The 13,256-nt window shown below is 43.5% G+C and overlaps 1 protein-coding gene across 7 annotated transcripts in view; it reads left to right on the top strand.

Moving 5' to 3' along the window:
• LOC112888896 (protein SWEETIE) overlaps positions 1 to 10,347 on the top strand; it is a 41,576-nt gene extending 31,229 nt beyond the window's left edge. For 2 of the 7 annotated variants that reach the window (XM_025955277.1, XM_025955274.1), the window contains exons 41-48: positions 605 to 702; positions 877 to 970; positions 1,062 to 1,200; positions 7,794 to 8,104; positions 8,187 to 8,333; positions 8,418 to 8,582; positions 8,677 to 8,802; positions 9,005 to 10,347. In XM_025955277.1, the coding sequence (XP_025811062.1) occupies positions 605 to 702; positions 877 to 970; positions 1,062 to 1,200; positions 7,794 to 8,104; positions 8,187 to 8,333; positions 8,418 to 8,582; positions 8,677 to 8,802; positions 9,005 to 9,784 (1,860 nt within the window). In that variant the 3' untranslated portion in view covers positions 9,785 to 10,347. The remainder of the gene's footprint in view (positions 1 to 604; positions 703 to 876; positions 971 to 1,061; positions 1,201 to 7,793; positions 8,105 to 8,186; positions 8,334 to 8,417; positions 8,583 to 8,676; positions 8,803 to 9,004) is intronic. The other 5 variants (XM_025955280.1, XM_025955279.1, XM_025955276.1 and 2 more) reach the window with 5 other exon arrangements.
• The last annotated feature ends 2,909 nt before the right edge of the window (positions 10,348 to 13,256 follow it).

The following is a 13,256-nucleotide window of genomic DNA, read 5'->3' as shown; positions in this document are numbered from 1 at the left end:
ACAATTTGTTTGATGTAGAGTATGCTTACGGATGCTTATTGTCTGTGTTTGCATAAGGTAGAGGAGATAGAATAAAACATGTGATACATGCAGTGTAAATAGAAGATATAAAATTTAAACATGGAGAATATTGACAGCTTTTGTTTTACATGGGAACATGGCACTGTTGTTCTAACTGTAACTTCTGAGTTGAAACTTGACATCATCCACTAGTGCTTTTATTCTTCTTGTTAGCTTGCTGACCTTTTTTTGGCTTTACAGCATTTTTGTTCTCTTATACCCACCTAGTTTAGCTCCAAGTAACAATAGCTAATTCCCGTAGGAAGTTTGAGCTGCAGTGATCTAACAACTATTGGCGCTTGAGTCCTAGTGTTATCATTGCTCTAACGAGATTAACCGATGTGGACTTCCATATTTGCGAGGATAGGTTTTCTCTTCTTTATTTGAAGGGTTAATAGTGTCTCTGGTACCATTCCTTTTGCATCTAGGTAGCAGTATTCAAGGATAACCCAGTAACAGTATTTTTTAAAAAATAGCAAAATGCTTCATTGCATGTTGCTTATTTGTAATGAGACTACTGACTAACTTTTGTTTCACCATGAAGGTTATCAGGCTCTGCCCTGACAGCTTCTTTGAGGTTGAAGCCTTTGTCTCCTCTGCATTTGAGTTATTCTCTCAGTATCTCGGCATGATACTTCAATGGTAATCTTGCCACATTATAGTTCATTTGAGACATTTTTGCTGCATGTTCATCATTTTAAGCTTCCTTGCTGCAATGTTACTAGATTCAAATCAACTGCTGGTGTTCAGTTATAACCTTTTGTTCCTTATTAAATGCGATATTGGCAATAAGTTCTGTATTTGTTATCACTACAGTAGGGATGGGAGTTCTCAGAAGTATTCAAGTAATACTTTGATTTCTGAGTTGTCTATTGCAAGTGAGATGATGGCTTCTCGAATGAAAGGAGAGGTAGTGATAGGCTATGCTATTCCTGCTCATGTCTAGTGCAAAATTGCCTTGGTACTTCCATTCATGGAACCTAATAGCCTGTCCCATCTAGCAGGATCTGTGGAAGCTGATGATGATACTGGTATCCACATCACAACAATCATTTGAACAAGTGTCGACTAATTTATGCTTGTCAAATATAATCTCCTTCCTTCAAAATATCTTGCCTTTCATGAGGAAATGTTTTAGAGGTACCATCTTCTGTTTTTCTTGATTTGTTGTTATTCTCCAAACATAATCACCTGTCCTGATCCACTTATCTTTAGGTGAAAATTTTGCATTGTCCTTACATGTGCTGATTTTTTCTTCGCAAAAGAATGAACTTATCTTTTGTTATTGGCAAGTGGCAACTGATTGTAGTTTATTCAATGCTTCCCTTAGGATTTAGTAAACTGGCAAAAAAACATTTGAAATGGTATGAAAATAGGCGTTGATGTGTTCCCATCCCCTAAAAGCCAAACAATCTGATAAAAACTCAGAAAGCTGTAACCGCTTGTTGGAACATGGTCCAGTTTTCTTTACTTATGAAAACAGTAAACACAAATTACTGATATAGTAACAAAATTGAATTGCTCACAATTTTTCCTCGAATATGCAGGAGACTGAGCATCATTGCATTAAGAAGAAATTTACATAGATTACAACACACATTTGCCTGGACGAATTGCTCACCAGTGCTTACCATTTCCTCGAACACGTAGGAGAGCTGCATATCATTATATTAAACGAGAAGAGAGGGTTAGTACCCCAAGTACACCACACCCATATAAAGTTTAAAATATAAAATATTACATGCGCGCCCGTGATTAGACAAAAGATGACCATGAAACTATCAACTACTCATTAGGATCCAGGGCTGTCAGGAGGGAGAGACTTTGAGCCCCATCCCCCAGCCATCGCCCACAGCTGCACTACTTCAGCTAGCAGCAAGGCTCCTGCCATTCTTGGCGCCACTCCAGCGAAAACACGCCGGTTCCTATGCCATAGATTCCAAGCACCAAGGATGACAAGAGAATTAAGTGTTTGGAAAATCAGCACAGGTTAGAAGGTTTGCTAACTTGTTATGGGCTGCAGGAGCTGAGGAGACTCTGATTTTGAGCCTCTTATTTATAGATGAAAGATAGACTGCAAGACGGCCATAGTGGCTTACTTTCTAAGGCAAAGAGTAGACTTGACTTACTTACACATTAAGACAAAAACTTGACTCAAGCTTGCTGCCTAAGTCTTGACTATACTTGCTAAGGAAAGTGGAAAATGACCTAGCTAGGGTAGTTAGATTAATACTGGTTAGACAAGCAAAGATAACAAGGATTACTACTAACATTAAGTTTATTATGTACCAGACCGTTGACCCTCTCACTTGCACTGCTCCACCAGTCATCAGAAGCAATGTTTTCAAGTCGCCTAGTCGGTCCTAGTCGCCTAAGGACCGACCAGTCGATTAGTCGCGATTAGTCGTCGACCAGGTCGAACTAGTCGACCCTAGTCGAGCTAGTCGGCTGTTAGTCGTCCATAGTATATAGTAATAGTATATACTATATAGTATATAGTAGTATAGTATATAGTTACATACAAATAAGGAACAGCAAGCTGCAAGGTAGGTTGGTGAATGGTGACTTACTTGGAGTTGGAGTGGAGTAGCAAACTGCAAAAAGTTGGCACTTGGCACTTTGGCAGATTAAATAAGGAAGTAAGGAACAGCAGTAGGCAGTAGCAAACAATAACAAGGCTAATGCAATAAGGCTAATGCAATAACAAGGCTAATAGGCAAACAATAAGGAACAGCAGTAGGCCAGTAGCAAACAATAAGGATTAAGGAATAAGGACACAGCACACAGCAGTAGCAAACTAGCAATTCAACTGGAAGCCTCCATCAGACAGCACTCAACTGACTAGTGACTAATCAAGTAGATCAGCATTCAACTGGAAGCCTCCATCAGAATCCTGTCCACAATCTTCATCCTCTTCCCTTGCTGCTGAATCTGAGCCTGCTGCCTCATCTGAAGAATCTGAACCTTCTCCTTCAGCCTCATCTTGTGCAATATCTTGGTCTTGGGCCTTTGTGATTCTTGCACGTTTCCTCTTCCTAACATAGGTTTGGTTGACAGCGGCAGCAGCACGAGCAGCAGCAGCCCTAGGTAAATTACGCCCCCTGAGACCTTGAGTTGCACCAGCAACTTCATCCACAACAGTCCAAGTCAAACTATCGGTATCACCATGAACCGATTCAGAATTTTCATCAACCCATTCACTTTCCCATTGAAATTCCTCAAGCAAGAGTGGGTTGCTTTTCTTTCCTTTGGAACCAAGCTCTCTAATTTTTTGAAATCTGTTTTGCATCTTCCGGTTGTAGCTAACATACACCAACTTATTTAACCTTTTATGCTCCAACCGGTTTCTCTTTTTGGTATGGACCTACACAAAAAAACAGCACTAAGTCCACTAACAAATGCCCAAAGAATGTTATCTCCAATTACTGCTAGTAGCAAAAAATAGCAGTAACTTACATGAGCAAACGCACTCCAATTACGCTCACATCCAGATGCAGCACAACAAAGGCTAATAATTCTTTTTGCCAAACTTTGGAGCTCATATGCTAGGCCACCATATGAACCCCACCAAAGAACTGCAAAGTGCAAACCAATTCAAATTACTGCATTACTACCAATCAAAGTGATCAATGAAGAAGTGAAATAGACAAAGAGTTATAAAAAAAACAGCAGTAACAGCAGTAGCACAAAACTTACTAGGATTTTTTTTATTTCTATCTCTGATTGCTAGTGGCTTTGAGAAGCAATCGCCTTCGGACCTCTCATAGTCATCTGCTTGCTTACTAATCTTGCTTTGTTCATCATCATCATCTATCATTTTCCACAAAACATCATTGAACATTGATCTTAGCCTTGCAGCCCATCTCTTATCTTTTTCTTTTATGTCAAAATACTTCCCTGGATTCAAGAAGAGGGCTGCCCCATATAGTCTTTGTTCCATTTGGCTTTCCCATCTCTTGTCATAGCACTCAAGCACCTCCACAAGTAAACTTGGTTTATCTTTCAAAGATTCTTTGATAGTGGCCTTTGCAACATCCATGGCTGCCATGATCTCAGGAGCTGCGGGTGTCTCATCTCCATCTGCTATCCTCAAAGCAATGAGAAGTGGTTGTGTAGCTCTTAGGCAGTTTTCCATATTGTTCCAAAATGGCATTGAAAGAACAATATTCACAACTTGCCGACCTTCGCTAGATCTAGACAAGCTGTTATTATTCCAGTCGTCACTAACAAATAAACTTCTCAAGCCATTCCTATGCCTATGCATACTTGCCAATGTAAGAAATGAGGTAGCAAAACGAGTCACAGCCGGCCTCACAAGATCTCCACCTATCTTCTCCCGCATTTGATCAAGAACCCTCCCATGCTTGTAGATAAATCTGCATACCTTCTTTGCATTATTTATGCAAGTGTTGAAGTCCTTTATCTTCCCAATGTCCTCCAACATCAAGTCCAAGCAATGGGCAGCACAAGGTGTCCAAAACAAATGAGGAATCCTCTCCATCAGAATCCTTCCTGCTGCCTTGAAGTTGGCTCCATTGTCAGTGACAACTTGCACCACATATTGCTCTCCAATCTTATCAATTTGCTTCTTTAACAAGTCTGCCAACATTTCAGCATTTGCTATCTCACTTGAAGCATCAACAGAACCTAGGAAGAAGGTCCCTGCTGGACTGTTGGCAAGAAAATTTATCAGATGGCGATGGCTTGTGTCAGTCCACCCATCGGACATAAGGGTGCAGCCATATTCCTTCCAAGCCTCCTCATGCTTCTTCCTTAATTCTGTTGTCCTAGTCACAGCCCTATCAAGCAAAGGAACTCTTATCTCATGGTATGATGGTGAGCGGTAACCAGGGCCATATTGCCCAATGGACTCTAGCATTATCTCCCAGCTTCTTGAGTTAATTACATTCAATGGTATGCCATTCTCATAGAAAAAATCAGCAACATGGTCATCAACAATCTGCTTGGCCTCCTTGGATTTCTTTGTGCAATGCTCAAGAGTAGGTTGAGAAGTCTTTGATTTGTGCCTCTCTGCAACTACTTCTTCTGGTGTCTTGCAAAGCATGGCACTCACTGACTTTGAATACTTTTGAGTTTGTGCTTTTGGTGGAGCAGAAACAACAAAAGTGCTGATGGCAGCCTGTGTCATTTTCTTCTTTACTTGCTTGACCCTTGTCCCAGAACTAGGCACTGGTGCTGCTTTTGGTTCATCTTGAGGCCCAACAACTTGTTCCCCTTCATCTGCAGCTTCTTCATCTACTTCAGAAATTTGCACATAAGTACTCTTGGAATTCTTCAACAAGTAATCATTCATCTCTCTCTTGACTACTTCAGGACTCTCAGGGCACCCTGCTACGTCACCATAACCCCCAGCAAGGTGCTGCTTGAACCTTTTTATTCCTGAAGGCACTACCTTCTTACAGAAAATACACTGCACAAAGTCTTTCCTTGTAACATCTGGCCACCACCCATAGTTCCATCCTGGGTCAGAAGATTTAGCCTTCCTCGTCTTATCAACAGCCTGGGCACGAAGATCAGCTGGCAGTTTCGCAATTGCCTTCTCAGCTAGGGATTTACCACTGCAATCTGGAGCAGTTGAGGCTACAGAGGAGTTGGCAGTTGCTTGAGTCTCAGCACCAACAGAATTTGGCGGTGCGTCAATCTCGGCAGCAGCAGATTCCCGTACCACACTATCTGGCATCATCACTTCCACCATTGCACGCCGCCGTTCCATCTCTGCATATAGTCAATAGCATCAGGGGAGGAGCAGAGCAGGGGTGCTGGGGGCTAGAACTAGTACTGGGAGCAAGGGAGGAGCATATACTCAAAACTCACCGTCGGAGGAGGAGCTCATCTTCAAAGGCTTGTGCTGCTGGCCTGCTGGATCTTTAGCACAAGAGCAGAGCAGAGCTGCTGCTGGATCTGAGACGAGAGCAGAGCACTAGAGCAGAGGAGGGGGCGGCTGCTGCTGGCTTCCACGGGAGAGGAGAGAGGAGGGGGCGGCTGCTGCTGGCTTCCACGGGAGAGGAGACCGGCGGCTGCTGGCCTGCTGCTGCTTCCACGGGAGCGGAGAGAGGAGGGGGCGGCTGCTGCTGGCTTCCACGGGAGAGGAGAGAGGAGGGGGCGGCTGCTGCTGGCTTCCACGGGAGAGGAGACCGGCGGCTGCTGGCCTGCTGCTGCTTCCACGGGAGCGGAGAGAGGAGGGGGCGGCTGCTGCTGGCTTCCACGGGAGAGGAGAGAGGAGGGGGCGGCTGCTGCTGGCTTCCACGGGAGAGGAGAGGAGACTGGCGGGAGAGGAGAGGAGACCGGCGGGAGAGGAGCAGAGGGAGAGGAGATCAGGAGAGGAGAGAGGAGGGCGACTGGGAGAGGAGAGGAGAGAGGAGAGGAGGGAGAAGAGAGGAGAGGAGCTGCTGCTTGGCGCCGCGCGCGTTTTGGTGGCCTGAAAACGGCCCGTTTTGGCGCCTCCCGCGCCTCTGTTTTGGCGCCTCCCGCAGCAGTGCAGGAAATCCTTTTTCTGGTCGCTTACAGCACTAATCGGCCGACTAATCGCGATTAGTGGACGACTAATCGGACGACCAGAAAGCTGGTCGACCAAATCGGGTCGATAGCCCTGGTCGGTCACTCTTCAGCGACCTGGACGACTAATCGCGATTAATCGCGATTAGTCGGACGACTTGAAAACACTGATCAGAAGTTCAGAACTTCCATCCCGGGCTGATGGTTGTTAGACAGGTGTATGTGAGTGTGTGTGGGACGCGCGCCCAGGCGTGTATCGCCGGCCGGCCCTGGTATTATTTGGCTAGAGAGATATGAGATCTTGTTTGGTGCTGTTTCTATAAACCTCGATCTCCTCACCCCTATATATATGTACCTCTATCTCTCAATCAATCTAATCCAATATTCCACGCAACCCTAATTGCTTTCAACGGTGATAGCTCTTGGAGCCAAAAGTTTGTGAGGCTGAACCAAAAATGTCTTGTGTCACACAGTTGGTCAGCAAGTGATCAATTGTTTCCTCTTCTTGATCACAGTGATCAATTGTTTCCTCTTCTTGATCACAGTGAGGACAGTGAGGACATCGGATAGGGTGCGGTAGGTTCCTTTGAGCAAGTCAATCTGCAGTCCAGCACCTTCTGTAGACTACTTGCCAAAGGGAGAATTGGCAATTTGCTTGGTGCCTGTCACTTTCAAATGCGATACCAGGACCGGAACCAAACAGACCCCTGAAAGAAGTTTACATAAGCTGATTTTCTTGAGTACTGTCCCTAGCAAGAGAGCTTCCAACGATGTGTACAATGCTTACCATAACTTAACCAAGTTCATTTCGTAGTGTTCATTTCTCCTCTTTAACACAGATGAGCTCAGAGATGACCTTCTTTGGTAATTTATAAGGCTCTACCTTTTTCAGTGTTCCTTTTAAATTTTGTACTTTTAAGGTTTGGTTGGAACAGAGTATTCAATAAAAAGGAATGTTGATTCTGGTAGGCCTCTTGAGCTATAACAAGTGGGGGCCCATCCATAAATTGCTGCCCCATCATTACCCCACAACTCCTAATGTTTAGCTAACATTTAAAGTTGATGGCACAAAAGGGACCTTAAAAATGTACCTTAGAAGATACCTACCTAGAAAATTGCTGGACCAAAAATTAACTCTTCCCTTATGAACACGAGATAATAAGAGAAATTGTTCAAGAAGAATGATTATAAGTATTGGCTCCCCATTTGTTTTGTAGAAAGAGCTGAATCAGATGGTGAGCATATGCATCCTAAAGTTGTTTTAGGAGCTTCGGTTAGCCTAGTGGCATACTTCTGTACAGAGTGTGCTAAAAGGATTTCATTGCTTGAAAACAAGATTTCTGATTCCTACAAGCTGTTGGCAAAGATACTACTTTTTTTCTTGGGAGAAGCCACTGTTTTTGCAAAACTTGTTCAAGAGATTGGAAATCTAAGTGAAAATGGAAGTAGCAACGATGTGCTCCTTTGGGGAAGCTTCAGGCAGTGCGTACAGATTATTCAGGGTTCACTTCATAGTACCAACATACAGGTAGATAATTATCTCTGCTTATTATGTGCTCCCAGAATATCATTCATTGCTAGTGGTTAGTTATGAAGTTGATTTCACTAAGCAGGTGCGCATGCTGGGTTTGCATGTACTGAGAAGCTATGCACAGAAGGAGCTAACTGAAGGTTCAGAAACAAAGACAGATTCTTTTATGATGTTACTTACAGAATTGTTGGGAGATGTGTTTTTGGTAATGCAGACTACATTGAAGGTACTGTGTGGAATATTATTAGCTATAGGTTGTCGAAATTTCTGCAAAATAGGGTGGTGTTATCTGACATAGTTGTTACTCCAGGAATGTTCAAATAAAGAATCTGTCGGTGTTATTGATGAATGTTTGAAACTTCTTTTCCTCTTCCACACACTAGCACAATCAAAGAAATACCAACAAGATGCTACAACTCTTCTGCTGGAGGCCTTACTGATGGTTTTCTATCTCTCCAGTGATACAGGTTCACAGGTAGAATTTTATTTTATTTTTCATCTAATCATGCAACCAAAAAAATATGTTCAGTTTGGTTTTGTTTATCCATTTCAACAATGTTCTGTTTCAGGAACTTGCTGAAGTAAACACCATTTCCAAGAAGTTGTTCTCTCATTTTATTCAGATTCCATCTGTTGCTATACAGCTCAAGGATATAATGCTTTCTGCACCACCTGAAAGGAGACAACAGCTTCAGGTATTCCTTACTATGTGCAGATTTTCTTTTTGAAGGAATTTAGTATGTGGTAATTGTACATAGGTGTATCAATGCACGCTGGTTTGTTTTAGGCTTGATGTTCATGATCTTAAGAATTTGTCAAATGCCATCCATACTCATATATTCCTGATACTGCTTCCTTTGCGCCCTGAAATACCCAATAATCTTTGCATATCTGTAGGACATGGTCCGAGCTTCAGTCAGTCAAGGCCAGATAACAGTGCCAGTCAATATGAGTGCACGCTCAGAGCAGAATGTCCAGAATAGTAACATCAAGCAGAATGTCCAGGATATTAACAAAACCCCTGGGTTATCAGCTGAGTCCACCCCTGAAGGTTCGGAGTGTTGTGCAACTCAAGGGAAGGATGAAAAGGAAGTTGATGATGATGACTGGGATGATGACTGGGATGCTTTCCAGTCTCTTCCAGCAACTGCTGCCAATGATGCTGTTGATTCTGGCGATAATTCTTCTGCAAGTAGTTATCATAAACAGATCCCTCAGGAAAATATTAGTGATGCTGACATTGCAGCTGGTGCTATGGAAGGTGGAACTTGTGGCAAGGAACTTGAGGAGCCCTCTGATTTGCAATGCACAAGTACTGAACAACAGGCAAACCATGAATTCCCAGGGTCATCCCAAGAAGATAATGTCAAACTTGAACGACATCCAACAGTTGATTGCGAAAAGCCATTGGCCCATATTGAGGTGGCAGATGAACTGCTGCAGGTTCATGAAGACACTGATCAAGCAAGTGAAGATCTCAAAGGTGTCTCTACAGAAATTCACAGGATTGAAGTAGATGTCCATGATGGAAATATTACTTCTAAAGATGATTCCACAAGAAATTCAAGCAATATGTCAGATATCAGAGAGGATGAGTCCAACAAGGGCAGCGACATTGCATTGAGGGTTGATGGCAAGTTTGTGAAGGATGAGAGCAAAAAAGAGCTGTCAGGGTAGACCTCTTATGACGCTGGCTAACCAGGTAGCATGTCAGGAAATGTGATGAGTGGGAGTGAAGGAAATGAGCATCCTGTGGATGTGGTCACCAATCCAGAACCCTCTCAGGAGGGAAGGTCAGATTTCATGTCATAACTAGGATGAACATGCGACCAACCTTTTGAGAAACTGTAGAGGATACCCATGACTATGAAGATTTGGATCCTTGTATATGTGCCTCATTGTACTTTCGAAATACAGAGTGTGCAGTTCTGATCTGTTGTCTGGAATAACCGTTTGCACCGATATGTGGCCATGGAGGAGAAACATGATTGATCATGGTCCATGGTACAATGTCGATCTGTATGGGCAGCAATGAAAGAGCTAGCTGAAGTGGTAAATTTTGTTTCCCAGTACTTTAAGATGGACTTCAGGACTTGCCAGCTGACTGAACATTTATACCTACTGTTTGATCTCATGTTTGTGTTAGGTTGCATGTTGTAAATTTTGGCACAAAACATTCTTTCGGCCTGTACATACTTATGTACCATCTGATGTTTGTGTTGAGCACCCGATGACTGATCCGTACTTGTATTGGGTGCATGATGCAACTTACGCTAGTCCTAGTCCTTTGTACAACTTAGCGACGGTGTGACTAGTGGTTCCCAATGCCACACTTTGACCTTTGACTGTTAAGGTGGGGCAACCTTTAGCCATCATGCTAGTCTTCTTTTGGGTTGAGTTAGGACTGAGGCCTTGTTGTTGTGGGCTCCGGTGGACCTGGGTTTGGTTGGGTGCCGGCTCGTGGGTATAGCGGGGCTAGGCCGGTTTCAGCTGTGCACACTAACAAGTGGTAGGTATTAAAGCCGAAGGTTGGATAATTTGGAATATCTCCGGGGTCACATGGTGATATGGAAGCCCGTGAACGTCTCAGAGTTGTGCTCGGGGCTTGGATAATGTCTTTCTGGAGATCACATGGATTGTTGGTGATGGAAGAATTGGGCTTGGTGTGTGATGGGGGAGATTGTTAGATTTAGTCCCATATTGAAAATTGATGGTGGGGGAGCACAACGTATAAATCGGGGCAACTTTCCATTAGGCTAGTCTTTTAAGTTAAATTAGGCCTACCTTGGTTGTTGATGGTTTCCGCTGCACACTCTTAACACATGTCACCCTTAGCAATATGGTTTGTCCGGAACGCTTGGCCAAAAATTTGCATGATGGCCTTCCTGTTGTTGAGGCAGAAACTCTTTCCACCAGGCCTTCCCGTAGTACAACTGTAGAAGAAAAACAAATGCACAATCAATATAATATACCGACGTGGATATATGGTGATAAAAATACTCGTCCCCTGAGGGAAAGAGCAGCCCTGATTCCCTGACCGCATAACGGAAGAAGTTTTTCTTGGATCTGCGAAACTTAAGGTTTAACCTGGCTAGTAGCCTCACAAGTGAAGGACCTACCGCCACGCTATTCTCATGTTCTCTATATACATGAGGATCACATTTCCATAACATACGTGAAATGAATTACCAAGCCGAAGAGACATTTTTGGGCAGCAAGTTAAGAGAACGAAGTTCATTACCATCCAAGGTCACACATCCATTAACTCATATATATGTATGAGATGCATGCATGAATTATGATGATAATAATGACATGTCACAAGCTATACACACACCTCACAATAGTGTGAAAAATTATAACGGAAGTCCACATAGTTCTAGTAGTACAGTCCACATAGTTCTAGTAGTACTCACATAGTCTCATCTAGAGCTTCACTGTTGGAGAAGACCACGTCCATCCCCTTCATTAGTCCCGGGCTCCTGGCAATATTTAGATCCGAACTAATAAGTTAGGAACTAGTTCTAGACCTAACGACTGGTGGGGGGGGGGGGGAATGTTAGTCCCGGTTGGAGCCTCGGAACTATTGATGTTGGAAGCTACAACCAGGATTAATGATGAACTTTTATTTTCGGTTGTGCCTCCAGAACAATGCTCGGGAGTCTCCTCTATGGTGGGTTGCCCAACTCCAGTTGCATAAGAAGGAAAACGCGTATAGGCCGGGTAACATGAAGAACTTGAAGAGTGGAGACAAAAAGTTCAATGAGGAGCTTCCGTGTTACGGCCAATGTACTCTATGTGGACATGCTAGCTGCCTGCTTGGGAAACATGATTCTAATTTTTTTTGAAACGAACACGATTAATTCTATTTTGAGAGGAAAGAGGTGGTAAATCACTCCGAAACCCCTTAGAATTGCTATGAGACATGCATTTGGGAAATTGAAAAATAACAACCACCATAATATTACAATACTAGAAAATGGGCTAAAGATCTAAACCAAAAGTATCAGCTGTTGTTGCAGCCGGTAGCCTTAGGCACCGGGTCGTGGTAACACCTGGTGCCAATGATCCAGCAAAGGCATCGGATCGTGGCATGACCCGGTAATTGGGCTTCGCGGGGCCACGAGCGCTGGGTTGTGACACGACCCGGTGCCTATGGAGCGGCCATTAGCACTGGGTCGTGCGACGGCCCGGTGCTAATACCACCAGCGGCATTAGTGCTGGATCATGGCATGACCTGGTACTAAATCCGCTGCCTATATATAGTAGTCCCCTTCCCCTCCCCGAGCTGCCATGAACTCAGCACTGTTCATGGCAGCTGAGTGAGGGAGGGGAGGAGAATTTTTACATTTTTTTTCGAAAAGGTTAGAAATTTTCTCCTTCAGCTAGTAATTAATCTTCTTCGGTGCATTTAGCCTTTGATTTAATTTATAGTTGTGGTAGAACCGTCCGAATTAATCCAGCTCAAGTGCGCTAACTATCACCCTAGAGGCAATCCGAGGTAGCAAGCACTTAAAACGGAGTAAAACGACAGCCGGCATCCCGATGCAACCACTGGAATTTCGATCAAAACAATGCATACATACAACCCATACGAAGGTGAGCCCAGAGATTACAACAATCCACAAATTTTATATCACAGAGTTCAACAGTAATTATTTTTACAATTCAAGTTCGAATTGATAAAAAAGTACTTTCGGAGTTCAACAGTGCAGCGGAAAAATAAATAGAAGTTCTAACAACTATACAAGATATCATGATAAAGCCCACACATGACATCATTCAGCGCGATCATCATTAGCCAGGGATGCATCCCATTCCACCGACCAACCAGAAGGAAGAGTACACGGCCAAGTCCAACTAGCAACCATATCCTCAAAAACGACTAGTTGGGTTTCATCAGCAAACCATCGTGGCTTCATCAACGAGCGACACAGATTCATCGGCAATCTCCCATGAATCAAGATCGACAACTATCCATGCTCGTTTGGTTTCTACTCTCTTGGGCTGGGCCTAATAAGGCGGCTGTCCACATGAAGACTGAGACCCGATTGAATGAGGTTTTATGGAGACTTAGTTAACCATTGTCTCGAGTTTTATCTCAACACAAGGGGTTTTTTCCTAAAGAATTCATCCAACCACTCGGTCA

Source organism: Panicum hallii, chromosome 4 (assembly GCF_002211085.1).
Source record: "Panicum hallii strain FIL2 chromosome 4, PHallii_v3.1, whole genome shotgun sequence".
Classification (NCBI taxonomy): Eukaryota; Viridiplantae; Streptophyta; class Magnoliopsida; order Poales; family Poaceae; genus Panicum; species Panicum hallii.
Note: the sequence above shows the minus strand (reverse complement) of the source record. Positions and strands in the feature narration are given on the sequence as shown.